General features: G+C 42.9%; 2 protein-coding genes across 6 annotated transcripts in view; one reads left to right on the forward strand and one right to left on the reverse strand.

The window, feature by feature from the left end:
• The window catches only part of LOC111869108, a 93,173-nt gene that overhangs the window by 50,763 nt on the left and 24,915 nt on the right, over positions 1-17,495 (reverse strand). For 3 of the 5 annotated variants that reach the window (XM_033753288.1, XM_033753290.1, XM_033753289.1), the window contains exon 2: positions 12,372-12,452. In XM_033753288.1, coding sequence (XP_033609179.1) covers positions 12,372-12,452 — 81 coding nt within the window. Of the gene's footprint in view, positions 1-12,371; positions 12,453-17,305; positions 17,457-17,495 lie in introns of those variants that run through there. The other 2 variants (XR_002843613.2, XR_004513512.1) reach the window with 2 other exon arrangements.
• LOC111869106 (heparan sulfate 2-O-sulfotransferase pipe) overlaps positions 1-17,495 on the forward strand; it is an 80,912-nt gene that overhangs the window by 36,655 nt on the left and 26,762 nt on the right. Inside the window, exons 2-3 of the mRNA XM_023860332.2 lie at positions 2,416-2,540; positions 16,039-16,106. Of these exons, the coding sequence (XP_023716100.1) occupies positions 2,416-2,540; positions 16,039-16,106 (193 nt within the window). The remainder of the gene's footprint in view (positions 1-2,415; positions 2,541-16,038; positions 16,107-17,495) is intronic.

The raw sequence follows: 17,495 nt of genomic DNA on the forward strand, positions 1-17,495 counted from the left end.
ATAATAATAATAATAATAATAATCTAAGCAAGAAATTGCCTGAAGAAAAAAAAAGTAGTGCTTAACTTATTCTTCGACTCTGAAGATGGAGGCGACATGTTCCTGCGAAACATCGGTTGGCTTTCAGCGAATTACACAGCATTACATTCCAGAGGAAAGAACTCATAACCGCTGTCGAGAGAACCTCAGATCGTATATGATAAGCCTCATCGCAATAATGGGGGGTTCGCGGTAGCATCCTTGGTTGAGGCACTATGCTACAAGCCGGATGGTCACGGGTTCGATTCCCGATGAGGTCACTGGATTTTTCAATTGACCTAACTTTTCCAAGCACTATGGTCCTGAGACTGATTCAGTCTCTAACAGAAATGAGTACCAGGAATCTTCCTGAGGGTAAAAGGCGGCCGGATCATAAGGCTAACAAACTTACCGCCATCTGTGAGCTGATTGTCTAGAAAATGTGGGAGTCTCGACGTCTCACAAACCTATGGGCCTCCACGGCCTGCTAAATGGATAGCTTAGCTTTTTAATAGCAATAATAAATCACATTCGTGATCATGGTCGCTTTCAGATGGCAGTAAATTAATTCTAATTTAGATTTTTGTCCTAGTAGTTTCAATTTGTTCCGGAAATCATTGCTATTTATAGTTTTCCAGTTTTCAAACTGCAGCGTTTCTTTAAAACGTGCACGCTCTTCCACGTAACAATGAAATTTCAATCCATAATTCTGTAGTATAACAGCTCTCTTGCCTTGGTAACAATTCGGTTTAGAGAGCGTGTAAGAGAGTTCAGAAATGCAGCTGCGTTGCCAACTGTTGTTATTATTTATTTATTTATTTATTACGGTCACGTTTATCGTTGTCCTTTTCATTGCTAGTATATTCAACATTGTGATAAAATTACACGCTTGTGCAGTTATAGCTCGGACCCATGGAAACCTTCAGGAACTGCAAACAGCAATTATGAGAAGTAACAATTGCTCCTCTGAATTCCTTTGTAGGATAGATGAATTCATGACGAACACATATTTCACGCTGAATATAAACGTGATGTTTCTTGGAAACCAATCATAGATTATTGTGTCTGATGAGGAATAAAAAGAAAAAACAGCTTACAGCATATATAAATTTCAATGCGGAATTATTAAAAACAAAATTATTCAAGAATACCTAACCTCAAACCCTTGAAAAGGCATTAAACTTGGTTGATAACAACATGCACTATCCAGTGATACTCTCCTTCTTTCATTATTGCTTCTTATTTCTTCGTTTTCTTTTCAGTCTGTCAGTGTCATTCCTTATTTGTTTTCCTCCTCTCCCTTTCCTCTTTCTCTCATTCTCATTTTCCTTTTCCTTTATCAGTACTTCTCCAATCACAATTCTTCTCATTGATTCATATTTATTTTCCTTTTATCAATACTCCTCATTCTCCCTATATTCGTAGCGTGACCGTACAAACGTAAATCCGCAATGGAATTTAAGAAAAAAGGCTTCGTCGTTTCTACGTTCTTCAGTTCGCATCCCTGTCTTTATAACCTGCAGAACATGTTTCGTTACCATGGTTACGTACACAATTTCATTACTGTCCCGATGCTCTTCTTAAGAAGGAAATAAGGGAATTTTTGACTTGGACTCAAACCCATGCCTATAAAACAAAATTAGCCATCTTTTTTGGGTTGTATGTTCAGGGAGAACATGTATTATATTTGCATTTTTTTTCTGTGCCAATCCGTTTGGGAAGGACAGACAATTGGCTATGAATGCATATGAGATTTTATTGTAAGGAAAGAGGCAGATGTCTGCTGAAGAATATGTTGGCACATAAACACGTTCTCATTCTGGTGGTACATAGCAACAACCAGAACCTCGTTAACATGGAAGCTGTGGGTGACGGAATTCTGTCATGAAAACCCGTTTCCTGACTGATTTTTCCTGTTGGTGACTGAAAAACAACTGACTTTCTCACTTAGCCACTTAAGGTAAGGTAGATTTGCCCCTGTGTTTAATTAATTAAGCATTACGCCATGAAGGCATATGAGGGAATGGATTTATAGATTGATATTTTTTGCCCTTGGCACTAGCTGGAAGTGAGTGGTCAGCTTCAAGACCCTGCCGCATTACCCCCGGGGAAAGAGCCCCCGGTACCCATTGAATAGGAGGTTGGGTGGACCCCAGAGCCGATCTGGACGATTTGGAGAAGAGAAAATTATTGATCCTTCCGGGACTCGAGCCTCGACCCCTCGGTCGTCCAGCGCGTAACCAGTCGCTATACCGACTGAGCTATTCCCAATCGCTCACTCACCCACTGACAGATTAAAATGACCGAATGAGTAAAGAACGAACTCTGGGCAGAGACTCGACCCTGGGATGTACCGCGTAGGAATGACAGAAGAATGTACGTATGTTTTGCTTGCAGGACAAGTGAACTGGTGGCTTTGATGGCAATCTCGACCACATTGTTCCTGTTCATCCACACACGGGAGCTGCACACAAAGCTCAAGGCGATGGAAGTGAAGTTGCAGCCAGAAGATATGCTCTCAGGCAAGTGTGCCCCGAATCTTCGACTCCTTTAGGGCCTTGAAGCAGAACTCTCACGCCTCTGTACTTTATACAGCAAATTTCCCCCAGCCAAACTGAAATACAAGCTCGTGTAACATTTTACAACTATTGCTTTACTTCAAACGTTTCCGTGTACTTGATGAGGCTAGCAAGAACCATAAATTATACAAATAATTTATTTCTATACACAATTTCCGCTAGAACAGACTTATTGCCATAGAAGTAAGAGAAAATAGGCGTATACAATTCTCTTGACTGCCATTATATTGTTCTGCGTTTTGCAAAAAGAAATGAGCATATTTTCATATAAGTGCAATATTTTCCAAGATACATACAACGTAACACAAATTTTCACGATCTTACAGTAAGTGGTATTAATGTCGCTCCCATCTCGTTAGTTCGCACGGCCGACATGCTGGTATTAGTGATGGTAAGTACAAAGGAAAGAGAGATATCTAGAGGCATTATGTTCATACCAATCTTCAGGAAAATTCGTCAATTGGCTCAAAGTTCTGAGAAGCGAAATCGTGTCGGCTCACGGATCTGTTGATATAATAAACCTAACTTTTTAAAATAACTTGGTCTCTGACATTAAGGGAGGAACATAGTCTGAGGGTGTTTGAGAACAGGGTGTTGAGGAGAACATTTGGACCGAAGAGGGATGAAGTGAGAGGAGGTTGGAGAAAACTACATAATGAGGAGCTTCATAACTTGTACTCTTCTCCAAGTATAATTAGAATGATCAAGTCAAGGAGGGTGAGATGGACAGGGCATACAGCACGAACTGGGGAGAAGCTGAATGCATATAGGATATTGGTGGGAAAGCCAGAAGGAAAGAGACAACTGGGAAGACCAAGGCGTAAGTAGATGGACGACATTAAAATTGATCTTAGAGAGATAGGATGGAATAGTACCGACTGGATTGTTCTGGTTCAGGATACGGACCAGTGGAGGGTTCTTGTGAACACGGTAATGAACCTTCGGGTTCCATAAAATGCTGGGAAATTCTTGAGTAGCTGCACAATTGGCGGCTCCTCAAAAAAGGCTCAGCTCCATGAGTGAATGACTGAACTTTTTAAAATTAGGAACGTGGGCTTAAAATGCCAATTCCTACCCTATGGGACCTATCAGAGAGACAACTGAGGCAGTAGATTCCGACAGATATAAACAGACGGCCTGTAGAGGCAGAAATTGTGAATAAGCAGTCTTCAGCAGCCGACAGACTTTAATCCTCATGCTCCTCAAAAAGCGAGAACTAGCATGTTACAAAATGCCTTACAGAGCCTCTAAAAAGATTCACTCAAATAAGTTCGTAACTGACACCCGATATTTTAGACTTGACTGTGATACTGATTATGATCCAGTTGGTGGAAAGTTAGGGAGAGACTTTCGGCCAGTGAACGAACAAAGCACGGGAGTAATATATGGGAAGATTTACGCTCAAGACTGTATCTTACAGCAGCATCACTTATCAGGATTAATCACCAGTCACTGCTTCTATTCACAGCATAAAAGGACGCAAAAAGACGATTGGTGAGTGTCAGTTTGTAGGGCAGTGTGAGACAGTTATAAAATGTGAAATTGCTGTATGTTGCACGCATTACAATTCTAAGACCATCGTGCTGCGTGTCATATGATGAAATGCCGAGAGAAATTTTACGTTGCTGTCATCGTGCTATTTGTTACCGTATATTTATTTAAGCTACATCCTCCACTCGGTTAATTCCAACATGCATTCCTGAAGCAGCTGGTGAAGCTGCCGCAAAGAGATTAGTTCTTACAGCACAGCTAACTGTCAGTCTTCAGCTTGCATATTTCTTAACGCAGAACACAAATGTATTCTGTTACACTCATTCAAAGCCCAGTGACTGCCATACGTACCACCTGCTTTCATACTAGAAAAGTATGCATTCTGCCCACACAGTGTAATAAGACTAGTACGTTTATCAGAAGGGGGGGGAGGAAGAGGAATTCATATAGGATATTGGTGGGAAAGCCAGAAGGAAGACCACTGGGTAGACTAAGGCGTAGGTGGGTTGACAATATTGAAATGGATCTTAGAGAGATAGGATGGGATGGGATGTATTGGATTGATCTGGCTCTGAATAGGGACCAGTGGAGGGTTTTTGTGAACCCGGTAATGAACCTTCGGGTTCCATAAAATGCTGGGAAATTCTTGAGTAGCTGCACAATTGGCGGCTTCTTAAGAAGGGCTCAGCTCCATGAGTTAGTGATGATTATAAGACTACAGAGAGATTAATTTCCTAAACAGCATTAAGCTGTAATGATCTTTGTAATTTAGATGCAGGGTTTATCTGCGAGGCAGGAACTAGATTATTCAGGTGAAATTCGTGCCTCAGACGATTACCGGCTCCTCACTGTTCTTCTGCAAGGAACTAATTATGCGCAGAAAAATGCGCACGTGAGAAGTTCCCCTGCAGTTTGCTTGGGGCGTATGTTTACGTTCACTCCGAGGTACAGGCGGTCAGCTACTGGGAGTGTCCCTCGGTCCGATGCAAAGTATGTCACGATGCATCGTTCCCACGTCATTTCAGCCTCCCAGTACAACACAATACACGGTAGCTGCCGGGTTGCACTTTCACGTCAGCCTCGTGCTGCGTGTAGTGTGCAGAGTATCCTCATTGTCACAACTTCCGGACCCGCTAAGGGCCCCACCCGACCTCCTATCCAATGGGAGGCTCATTTCCGGGAACTTAATCGGCCGGGGTCTGAAGCTGACGACTCACCTCCATCTAGCAACGAAAATATTGTGACGTACCTCCTAGGGCCGGAATATTTGGAATCAGGAGGCATCCATTGCTATACAACGGATAGCAGTTTCTAGGTAGGGACTCCTAGGAAATCGTTGCCACGGAAATGAAAGTCTAACGATGGGTTTCCACCGTTACAAACGAATTGTTTGAGGCAGACACGTATTCCTGCAGCAACGAATTCTTTGAAGCAGCATTTGCATAGCAGCGGGCTAAGTTAACCCTTCGACGAGGTGTTCCCTATTCAGTCCGAGGCCAGATATAACAGTGGGTATTCGGCAAGAGACCAGCAGACACCGTGTGGAGGCGGTGTCGAATACCTCCACCGTGACTCTGCGAGTCGTAGGAGGCGACGAAAAGGGAAGTCTCAAATCTGAAACAGTAAAATATGGTCGCGAGTCTCAAGGGACTCGGACCCGAGAAAGAATGCGCTGGCAAGGGCCAGCAGCGTACGCAAAAGACAGACCCGTCTTCTCGTCAGAGAGGGCGCCCCACAGAAACAAGACAGTAACTGTCAAACGGCAATAATTATTATCTCGTCATGAGCCCCAGATGGGGCTCGACGCCAAGACATACTGATTGACTGACCGTTAGTCGCAGTGTGACTTTGACTTTGACTTGAGACCAGAAGAGTTCTTATCCGACTATAACAGAAGAGTTCGTATCCGACAAGGGACCAAGGACAGTTGAGCTTCGAGCAGAGCAGAAGACACTTCACCAAAGATCAGCGGTGCAAGTAATTATAAATCTGATCACAGACTGCTTGTGTTTTCCTGTCTATGTAGAGGCCTTGCGAGCGTCTGATCACAGCCCGAGGAGTCCTACAAATGGTGTATAAGATTAATAATTTCAAAATTAATTCTGAATGGCAACAGGCCGGAGAGTCTAATCAGTCGAGGCAGAAGAAGAACTACGCCTGTATAAGTTAATTAATTTTAGTTAATAAGTTATTCAGCCACTTCGTAAATCAGTACAGGGTTTGTTTCGTCAGTGTGATAGTTAGCTATTTAGTCCGTAACATCAGTGGCGCGGTTGTTAAGGCAGCATGTAATTATAGCCGAGAGAGACACTGCGCTTGCGTGGGAACGTCTAGCGTGTAAGAGCCTGGCGGTAATTTGGTCAGAACAAATCAGTCTTCAAATTCATTCAATAAACACGTAACATATAATTTGCGGCAATGCACCTTCCTCAATTTCAGCCATTTACAACTGAGTTCTGTGCGCGGAGGTCAATGCCACAAGCGAGACGTTGTGTAGAGGCAGAACGCTCTTCAATGGTATCTGACGTTGCAGCTTCACTGCTTCCGTATCCTCCTCAGCAAGTTAAGCAGCTGATTTGAACACTTCACGTCACACACCTGTTTAAGCACTCGTCCTATCTCAGAACTATACAAGAATGAAAGCTTTGGTCTGTTTGTTTTGTTTAAAGAAGTGGGTGAGGAGTTGTGGGATCTATCTACAGCCCTTTGTTGGACTTGGGCTGTTTTTTTTTTCAGTTTCTTAATCCTATAGACAGACGGTGGGACTCCTTGGACCGGCGATCAGCCCGTCGCAAGGCCTTCCTACACATAGAACAACACAAACACAGAATAAACGCATACAGACATCCATGCCTTCAGTAGGATTCGAAGCAAAGATCCCAGTGCTCCAGCGGGCGAAGATAGTTCATGACTTAGAAGGCGCGATCACTGTGGTCGGTTTCTTGTGGGAAGAGTAGGCCTCTTTCATACCACTTAGGCCCCCTCGAGCGCACCGTAGAAAGTAGTTTAATAGAAAAGGTTATTTTGAAATCATTAGGCCTCCTGTGGCATAAAGGCCATTTGTTTTACGTGTACATGGGTAACTCACACACTCCTGCTTACTGTCAGTGTTACGATTAGGTAGCATGCCCCTAGGATATGAAGAGCTCTATCTTTAGGGATACAACACTGTGTAGTGAGTTGAAAATTAACAGATGTTTCGAAGGAATATGTGGTATCCATCTTCAAGGTAGTGGAATAAGCCACGAAGGAAACCAGAGTGAAAACAGAGTCATTACTTGATTCGTATAATTAACGAAGCTAACAGCACTGAATACTACTATGAACAGAAAGAAAGGAATTCCATGTGGAAGGAAGCGCTCTTTGCATAATTTTAGCCGCTAACCGGCATTAGACTGAAAGGGAATGAACAAAACTAAGAAACGTGTCAGTAAGTACAGTCCGTCCGTCTTAGGATCCAGATTAGGGCCCTAGACAGCTCGACTATGATGCAGAAGCCATGTCACTGGACCAGAGTCCTCAGAGTCGCTCAGCTAATCAGGACATTCCGTGTCCTTTATGGGAGCTAGAGCTTCTTTATCATGTTCGTCCGTATCCTGAGCCACATACGCCATTTCTTTACCATCCAATTAACGCTATTCTCCCATGTCTTCCGTTCAGATTTCCCAGCTAAATTTTTGTACGCATTTCTAATATCGTAAGATCCCATAATTGACAGATAAAAGCTAAAAAGGTAAAGTTGTCTCTCTATTTAACCATCTAAGCACTTACGACATGAAGGTGTATGGGGGGAGTGGATGTTTCCTAGACCTCGGCACTAGTTGGAGGTGAGCGGTCAGCTTCACGCCCCGGCCACTTTAACTCCCGCTACCCATTGGATAGTAGGCTGGGTGGGCCCCAGAAACGATCTGGACGACGTGGAGAAGAGAAAATTCTTAACCCCACCGGGACTCGAACTCCGACCAATCTGTCGTTCAGGCTGTAGCCAGTCGCTATACCGACTGCGCTATCCCGACTCCTACATAACTGGCAGATATATACCAAAAGTAAAATCACACAAAAATTTTGTTTGAAGGCATCCATGTTAAATTCTAACGAAATAAATATAATGATTTGTGACGTAAAGCGTGAAGGATGGATTGTCTATATGTACACTAAGTGAGGAGAATGCAGAGCTCTCACTTCCTTTCTATCTTGCTAGAGATACATAATGTTGCTCGACTAACGGTAATGGCGCTAGAGGTGCACAATAAAGCAAACGTAACGCGTTATGGCTGACTGACGAAAGCATGGAATTACTGCAAAACGTAATAAAAGCTCAGACACTGAAAAAAAATGGGGAGGGGAGCACTGTTAAGTCTCAGAGCGTGTAACTCTTGTAGCCGATACAGCTTTGGCAGGCACGTATATTGTATCTTCTCAGAATTTAACTGAAAATATATCAATTTCGATTCTCTTTGACTTGAACTTTTCTCCAAGTATAATCAGAATGATCAAGTCGAGGATGAGGTGGGTATGGTATGTAGCACGAATGGGGAGAAGCAGAATGCATATAGGATATTGGTGGGAACGACAAATGGAAAGATACCAATGGGAAGACCAAGGCGTAGACGGGTGGACAATAATAAAATGGATCTTAGGGAGATAGGATGGGATGGTATGGATTTGATTGATCTGGCTGGGGATAGGGACCAGTGGAGGGCTCTTGTGAACACGGTAATGAACCTTCGGATTCCATAAAATGCTGGGAGATTCTTGAGTAGCTGCACAATTGGCGACTTCTCAAGAAAGGCTCAGCTCTATGAATGAGTTTACAGTAACTGTTGTAAGAAATTTCCGTTAAAATGTTTCTGTCCATATATAGAGACAAGAAGAAATTATAAAACAGCAGCATAACACTCGTTGAGAATTCATCGCGAGTATCATCAACGCTTTATGTAAGCTTTTGTCTTATTAACTTCCCCTGCTTTCTCTCGTATTTCCAGTCCTGTGTGTTACTGAATGAGGCGCTGAGGCCGACATTAGACGCTATCTGCCACGAACAGCACGGACAAATATCAATCGCAAACCGCCTCTATATATACTATGCTGTATTTCATATATCCACACTTAAATATCGTCAATATATAAGAATAGACACGATACACTGAAACGAAACATATTTGCTCCTTCGTAACCTACTAAGTAACTTATGCTTATGTAAGGTGTTGACGCTTGATAATTCGTTGCTGTATAATTTCAAAGCATTCATCTCACTGTTACATTACTTTTTATACATATACACTATGAAAGGATAATTACATAGAGGCAATCGGTATATTATACCTGTCAGACATGACAACAAAAATTTTCACCACTGCCTTGTTTGTAATTTTTAACGCATATAACGTGTTTTATACAACCTCTATCCGCAAAAGTTGGCACTAAACTTTGCCGACAAGCGGCGGTCGCTCGGTCGGTATAGTTCGCTTGCATACTGAAATCACGGAGTTTTCTTTTATAACGTGTTTCATACAAAATTAGCGAGTATGCCTAGTGTCACGGTGGCCGCGTTGTGTAAGGTATAAACTGTCTTCGTTCGCTGGGGGGCGGGTGCGAATCCCACTCAAGGCACGGATGTCTTTGTGTATGTAGCGGCATTCTGACGTACTCATCCCCCGTCTAAGGAGTCCTACCAACTGTATATAGGATTAAGAAATCGAAAAAGCGGCCAAATTCTACAAGGCTGTAGAGCTATTGCTATATAAATGCTTATGATACATCTATACAATAAATATAACATACGTAGCCTGAGTGGTTCATTATTTATCAAGCCGGAAACGTCATACATAGATAAGAATCGCATACTTGTTATATTTGATGACCTTCCACTGTTTATTTATGCATATAAAATGAGTAACGGTTCAGTCCGTCTCTTATAGCGAAAACATCGAATATACCATATTTACGCATGTATAGGCCGCAGCACAATTTTCAGACAGAAATTACAGAAAAAATAATTTTCTTGGAATATTATTTCAGGAGTATTACACCCTGTATTACTAATTATGAATATAATTTTTTTAAAATGAAGTGTGATTTCGAATATTTCGAATATAAGCCGCACCCCAGTTTTCCTCTTGAATTTTTGGCAAAACATTTGCGGCCCATACATCCGTAAATACGGTATTTCACGAAATTACCATGTGTTCACTTTAATTTTAAAGAAAGATTATCTAAACGAAATGCGAATAATTTTATAAATTCCGTGACTTAAACACCGCGGCTCTATTAAGCTGATTAACTAGGAGACTGGTCGAGCCCCAGAGCAGGACAAGACAAAGCGGCAAGAGGCCAGTCACTTTATGGGGCTCTTTCCTTTTCTAAGATACGCAACTGACTCTTTAACATCTGCTTGTTTATTTATTCAGTGACAGTCAGTGACTACAAATATAGCTCGCAGAATGACTGGAAATGATTTGGAATGCAGTGGTCGTGGCCTAATTTAAGCTATCCCGATATATGTGGGGAGTCGAATGCAAAACATGAAGAATTTAAGTCAGGATAGTCGGGGTTCTGAGATTCGAACCGAGCACCTCCTAAATAGAAGTCAAAATCTTTACCGATTGAGCCAACTTGCTCGATTGAACCGTAAGGGCATGTTACTTACTGTCAAAGCAGTGGGCAGTATATCAAGTGGATCCAGTCTCACCCCACCCCAAGAAATATATATAAAAATACTGTCAACAAAATGAAATCTGCAGCCTTAGATGATGAGCGTTCTTGCGGCACATCATTTTCATTGGCCTTGAAGTGACAAGATAAAATATATTGTCACGATTTAGAGGTGTTGTGCGTGACTTATAGACGGGTTCTGGATTGGATGACTGGATTTATTGACATCTTGTACACACAACTCGGGACTACAGGCAATACAACGCTATTGCTGCTTTACACACTTTGTCACTGTTACACACGCAGTAGGGTTCTCATTCTTCACTAGTCGTATCCTGGCAACGGTTTTATACGAGTATAGTATAGTCGTAATAGTCTCGCTGTCACTTAAAATCACATATGGAGTCTTTTACAGTCTAAATTCCTTTCTTGCCATTGTTCTGCATCGGCCAATTCCGAAGACTCGACTCGGTTCAGTTCTTTCTTCTACCAAGCTCATATTCCGGCAGGCTGGCGTCTCGAAGCTCTACTTTTCACTCTATCTTGCTCAGTTGAATGATGCTTTACAACTACTTTGCACTGACCCCACTGAAATCACCGTCTTCTATTGTCCCGTATTGTTTTAGGCGGGCTTACCGCGCCATTGCATAGCAACAATCGCTGCGCGGACCACATAGATAACAGCCTTTCTAGTATTGAGGCGTGTTTACCGAATCGTTGCCTAGCGATGAGTATACACGTCACAATATGTAATATGAGTTTAATAATTCAGTGATAAAGAGAATAGATTTACTCGAAATCTGTTCCTTGTTGTACGGCGCGTCCCGTATTCACTGAAGGATCTACAGGAGGAAAGCTACGAGTTTGCCGAAGAAGCAGATACAGACGGCCGACCAGGGATGGTTTGACAGCTCAGGGTTGGTCACGTGAACCGAAACAGAAAGCCTCTTTGTGCAACTGTGACTAAGATAAATGGGTTGTGAAATGGCTTAATGTAAATTCGAATTGTATGATGACAGTATAGCGACTGGCTACGAGCTGGACTACCGAGGGGTTAGAGTTCAAGTCCTTGTAGGGGCAAAAATTTTCTCTTCACCACAGCGTCCAGACCGGATCTGGGTCCACCCAGCTTCCTAACCAATTGGTACCGGGGGTTCTTTCGCCGGTGGTAAAGCGGCCGCCTGATCCCACAACATTTTAAGAAAACACTAACTCTTTTGTGTTGAAGGGTCTGATGTTTCTAATGGAGGGCGAACATGGAAAATTAAGGAACATTAATTAGAATAAAATTTTGTAAGGAAGGGGGAAGAAAGTACATTGAGGTCGAAAGAGAGGCTTCACTTTCATAAATCATTGTAACCTGACATGTGAAACTTGTTACGGAGACGTGTGCATGAAGGGAATTCAGTGGAGCAAGTTCAGTACCCTTTCCAGTCTGCGACCCACTCAGCTACAAGTATTGCTCCTTCTTTCCACTTCGCTAGGCCATTTCTCTTGAGAACAGCTTTCAGATACGTTCTATGGGGCCCATTTGTTTATAAAAAGATTCCTGGTTTTCCCGACACAACACACGGCAGTCACGAATGTGCCCACATAGCTTCCGATTGGGTCGCTTACATTTCTGCATACCTTACTGGCTTTGATGTTCGCCTCCTCCGGACAAAGGTAACTTGTCGGCAAACCGTGTAGCACTGCAGTACAGATAAACCACTGTAATTATAAAAAACAGATGGTTGATGCACTTCACGTAAACCAGCATTCTTTATTCTGAGAATCATATGAAACACTTAAATATACTTCATGGCTAAGATGCGGAGTCTTTTAACGTTAAAGCAAGTGGCATATATTGTGACATGACGCCCGAAAGCCAGAATAGCGAAGTCATAATAGACGTCCATTGCTAGGCAACGACTCGGCAAATTCCCGGGGCAATGAATACTCAAGCAACAATCGAGTCAATTTCGTTGCTATGCAACGGCGCAGTAAACACGCTATCCAAACAATATAGAAGCTGTTTTTTTTTTGCGTGGTCCGTGCAAGTGGTTATAAAGAAGATTTCAGTTGAGAAGAGTTAGTCCCCCGTGTGGAGAGTCGGGGTCTACGCTTTAATTCGTTTATTTAGATCCATTGCCTAAGACTGGTTCAGGCAGTTGTGTTTCTACTGCCACCTGCTGCACTGAGACTGAATATGATGCGCCTATTACATGACAAACGTGACACACGAAGTAGAAAGAGCATTGGTATACTGAAATTACTATGAGAACGAGAGGGCATAATCACCAGTAAGTAACATAAGCCGTTATGTCATAATTATAAAGTTTCTGGACGCTGTTTTCAACATACTTCCAGTATTCATATGGCGGTGGGAAATTCAGGCACATTTAAACAGGACTTTCTGTACCGTGAGGTTGCCTATACAGTAAGATCTAAAAGTCTGTGACAATGGTACATTAGTACAAACATTATGTTTTTCAAAACACAACGTTTCGGAGACTGGTTTTTGTCTCCGTCTTCAGGTAAAACCTACTCAGTTGGGCCCAATCGATAGAACTGGTCTCTATCTCCGGATTACTTTTTCAAAACACGTTTCGGAGACTGGATTCTGTCTCCGTCTTCAGGTAAAACCTTCTCAGTTGGGAGATAGGGACTAGCTCTATCGATTGGGCCCAACTGAGTAGGTTTTACCTGAAGACGGAGACAAAAACCAGTCTCCGAAACGTTGTGTTTTGAAAATAAACAAGACGGCTTTTAGATAAAGTCAAGGTAATGTCCAAAAACATAACATTTGCCTACACAAGCTGTGACGTATGTTTGTGCGTACAGTAGATGGACTTCACTACTCGTGACTTCCCGAGCCCTTCATACTGACCGATCCCGGTTGTTAGATTAAACCAACGAACATTTAATTAAACCTGTCAAGTTCGAGGTTACTGTGCTATGGTAACTGAAGTAGAGTTTCCTCTTTACGGTCGATCAGGTTCTGTAACGGTGACGATTGCAGCTAGGAATTCACGTCATTGTGTTACGTGTTTCATTGCCTCATTTCTTTGGAAGAACTGCGACGAACCGTAAATTCCTGATTGATGTGCTTTTTCCCACTTCGGGCGATCAGATCGAGGAGCGTGTCATGGGCAGGCATGTACCGCTCCTGTATACAAAATGTTACCCTAGAGTCAAGATGTTCCTCGAGACAGAACTATCGTAGTGATCGAGCCTAGCTTGATCTAAGAGTAAGATACCATTTCAACCTATTTTCCTAAAGTAGGCTTATACTATAGCTCCTTCCTCTCTGAATCTGCTTATCCATTCTTAATAACTTTTGAATAACTGAACCATTGAAGAAAGCAGTCTTCTGGGAATTCTTCGCTTGCAGATTTCTTATATTTTTTCTTCTACCCTGAAAATGGAGGCGATACGTTCCCCCGAAACGTCGGTTAACACCACATATACACGGTGCCAAATCCCAGAAGACTGCTTTCTTCATAGTCACCGCCGTGAAAGCCCCAAATCTTACAACTGAACCATTATTTATGAAACTTGGAATGTACAGTATATCATGGCATGAGTACATCTCAACGTCGTACGTCATAAATCCTTCATATCAGTCTCTGCGTCTGTATGTGTGTCCCTCCTGTCTTTGCATGGTAACGGCTCGGTTTAATGTATCGCTCCTTTCAGTGCTAGGCAACGACTCGGTAAACACGTTCCTGTGGCAACGAATACACGCAACAATAGATAAATTGTTGGACTCGTCATTTTCTACGCGGTCCGTATCTTGTTAAAGAGAGCCTATGGATCTGTCTGTGTATCCCATACCGTGTGGAGCCGGGTTTGAATACCTCCACTGTGGCCCTGCGAGTCGTAGGAGGCGACGAAAAATGAACGCACTGCCTGGGGGTATAACTGGGCCACCCTGTTCCTGGGGGATATAAATAGGGGATCCTGGCCCTTCAGGTTGGGGAGTCTAGAATCTGAGACAGTGAAATATGGCATGAGTCCTGCGGGACTTGGACCCCGAGAATGACTGCGCTGTCGAGGATAAGCAACAATTTTAAACGACAGACCCATCTTCTCGTCAGCAAGGAAGTTACATAAGGACTATAACCGCAAATGTTCAGCTGAAAAAAAAATATTGGTCGTGAGTCTCAAAGGGCTTGTCACCAAGACGAACTGATTGGCGGTAAACTGCCAGTCGTAAAGTGACTCCTACTCTGACTCTGTGTATTCCGCTAACGTTGCTAGATAACGACTCAGTAAAGACGTTCCCGTGGCAACGAAGAAATTTTGGAGGCGTCGTTTTGTATAAGATCCGTGTCGTATCAAAGGAAAGTAGGCGATTTGTTCTTCCCACAACTTATTGATATACCTGATGATGGAAGCATTTCCAGCTTCCGAAACGTAGTATAATTTTAAATTTAACTAAGACAATAGGCAATGTCTAACATAATTTTATAAATAATAGGTTTCTTGGATATAAAATTAATGTTTTCAAGATGTCAGAGGAAAACAACTAAACACAGCGAGGTAGAGGCGGGGTTACATTGAGACAACAATTGGCAACTCGCGATCGCATGCTGCAAGTTGCTCACTAGCAGGTAGCGGGTAGCGCAATCGCATGCGGCTTGCGTCCCGCGTCCTCTAGTTGCTCCAGGTTATCCATCGCTACTGGGTTCAGTTGCCCACTCGCATGCGGCGTGATGAGTTGGGACAGGGATAAAGCCAAGTGTCTTATCGAAGAATACCGCGAAAAGAGCCTTCTGTGGGATTTGCGGCATCCCAGTTATAAAGACAATCGGAAGAAGGTGAAGCTATGGGAGGGATTAGCCACGAAGTTTGAATGTTCGGTGAAGGAAGCGAAAGAAAAGGTGAAAATTCTCAGAACGACCTTCCACAGGTATAGAAAGAAGAAGAGCGGATCCGCCAAAGGTGATCAATGGGTGCACTTCCCGTCATTGAGTTTCCTTCTTGAGGTTAACGCACAAAAAAGAGGATTTTCAACGGACGATGACGTAAAAATTGAAGCAACCAGTCGCTCTGTATGTAAATGGGGTCGGTCGCATGCGGCAACGGTTGCTCCTGACCGCATGCTGCTTGATAAATTGGACGGCAAACATATTCGCCACCCGAGGAGGGCAACTAGGTTGCTTTAAGTTGCCCCAGAGTAAACCCGCCTTTAGATCACTTAAAACAAAGAGCATCGTAAAGCACTTGGCGGTGTGACGTCAAGCTACTGTGCAAGATGATGCATGATGATTGCGCTCTCATGAGACTGAGTGTTACTGTCATTTTGTTCCAGGGGACAGCGCGGCTGGAGGCGAAAATTCTGTCAGCGCCATGGTCAGAATGCTGACGGAAAGCGGTGAGGTCAGTTTCCTGAATAACGCTTCTATAATCCGGTTTAAAAAACCATCCAATTCTTGCTTGCTTCTTGTATCTATGGTACTCTACGAACCTTGGCTCTCTTTACGACATGCCTCGTCTCCACCGCTTCACTTTCAGCGCTCGTAAATCATTCTCTTCATTCTCTAGTCATCTCTTTTTGGGGCTTCTAACTCTTCTTATGGCTTAATTTATTTTTTTATAATTCATTTAATGCTCCAATCCTCAATAAACTTAGTACGTTGCAAATTACAAGATACAACTCAGGTTATTATAACTTATCTGTAGTCGTTTCCCTAAATTTTCTACATGGCATCTGCTGCTAGGCCTCTTAATACATGTTTTAGGAGATGAGGTTGTTTGCCTCACGCCACACCTCCAACCTGGAGGACAAGAGGCTTTCTTTCATTTGGCCCATACTTCTTGACCTGTCTAGAGCATGGATGACCCTACCACGAGCTTCTGCTCCCGCTAGCATAGCTCGCCAGGTGATCAGAACATGCAAACGTTAAGGTAGCAGTTCAGAAGAAGGAACCGTCCAACTGTCTCATTTACATAACTGTGCAATGGCGTCTTTCACCACTATAAGCCTTATGGGGAGAAGTTTTACTCAAATTTTTGCAAGCGGGGGCCGGCAATTCATTTGAAATTCATTGATTCTCACGGCTCTGACCATGGAAATTATTACCTGTTGGGATGTTACGCAATGTAGTCTGACAGATGCTTGTCTATATTTCGTAGGAAAATTCTTCTAAACCGCCAGTAAACATCTAGCAGACTATAGGAGTACACTGCCTAACATCCCAGAAGAAAGTTCTCTTCGTGGTTAGATTTACTTCGTAAATGGGATTCGACTCTTTAACCGGAGGCCTGTTATCTCGAATAAATTATATTTATTATGATTTCGTGGTGTTCGTACTCATACTTTTATTTCTATAACATTCGATATAGGCGAATCCGTATTATCAGCCCTTTTATTGGACTCAACCCAAGTTCCGTTTCGACCCAATTGTGTAGCTTTCAGCATCTACGAAGACGTCCAATGTTTGTTTGTGGCTCAGAATTCATTTCAGAATCGCGATAAAGCTGCTATGGTTTTGCCAAGGGAAGTCAACAACCGTGGTCAGACGGGGGCATGTGGACTTCCACGCTACACGCTATCATGTAAACATCAATATACTTACCTGCACTATAGCAAAACGTAATCCGATATAAAGGGCTTCGTATCTTGCATATCACTGCCACTGTCACTTGGCAATAAACAGAGATTCATTTGTTGAAGAACCCTCATTAGTTACTTGCGCAGTCACACAACGAGTGGCTGACTTGAAGCACTTGAAGTCTTACAATGTTAGTAACAACATAGAGAGCGTG

Source organism: Cryptotermes secundus, unplaced genomic scaffold (genome assembly GCF_002891405.2).
Source record: "Cryptotermes secundus unplaced genomic scaffold, Csec_1.0 scaffold546, whole genome shotgun sequence".
In the NCBI taxonomy this organism is placed as follows: Eukaryota; Metazoa; Arthropoda; class Insecta; order Blattodea; family Kalotermitidae; genus Cryptotermes; species Cryptotermes secundus.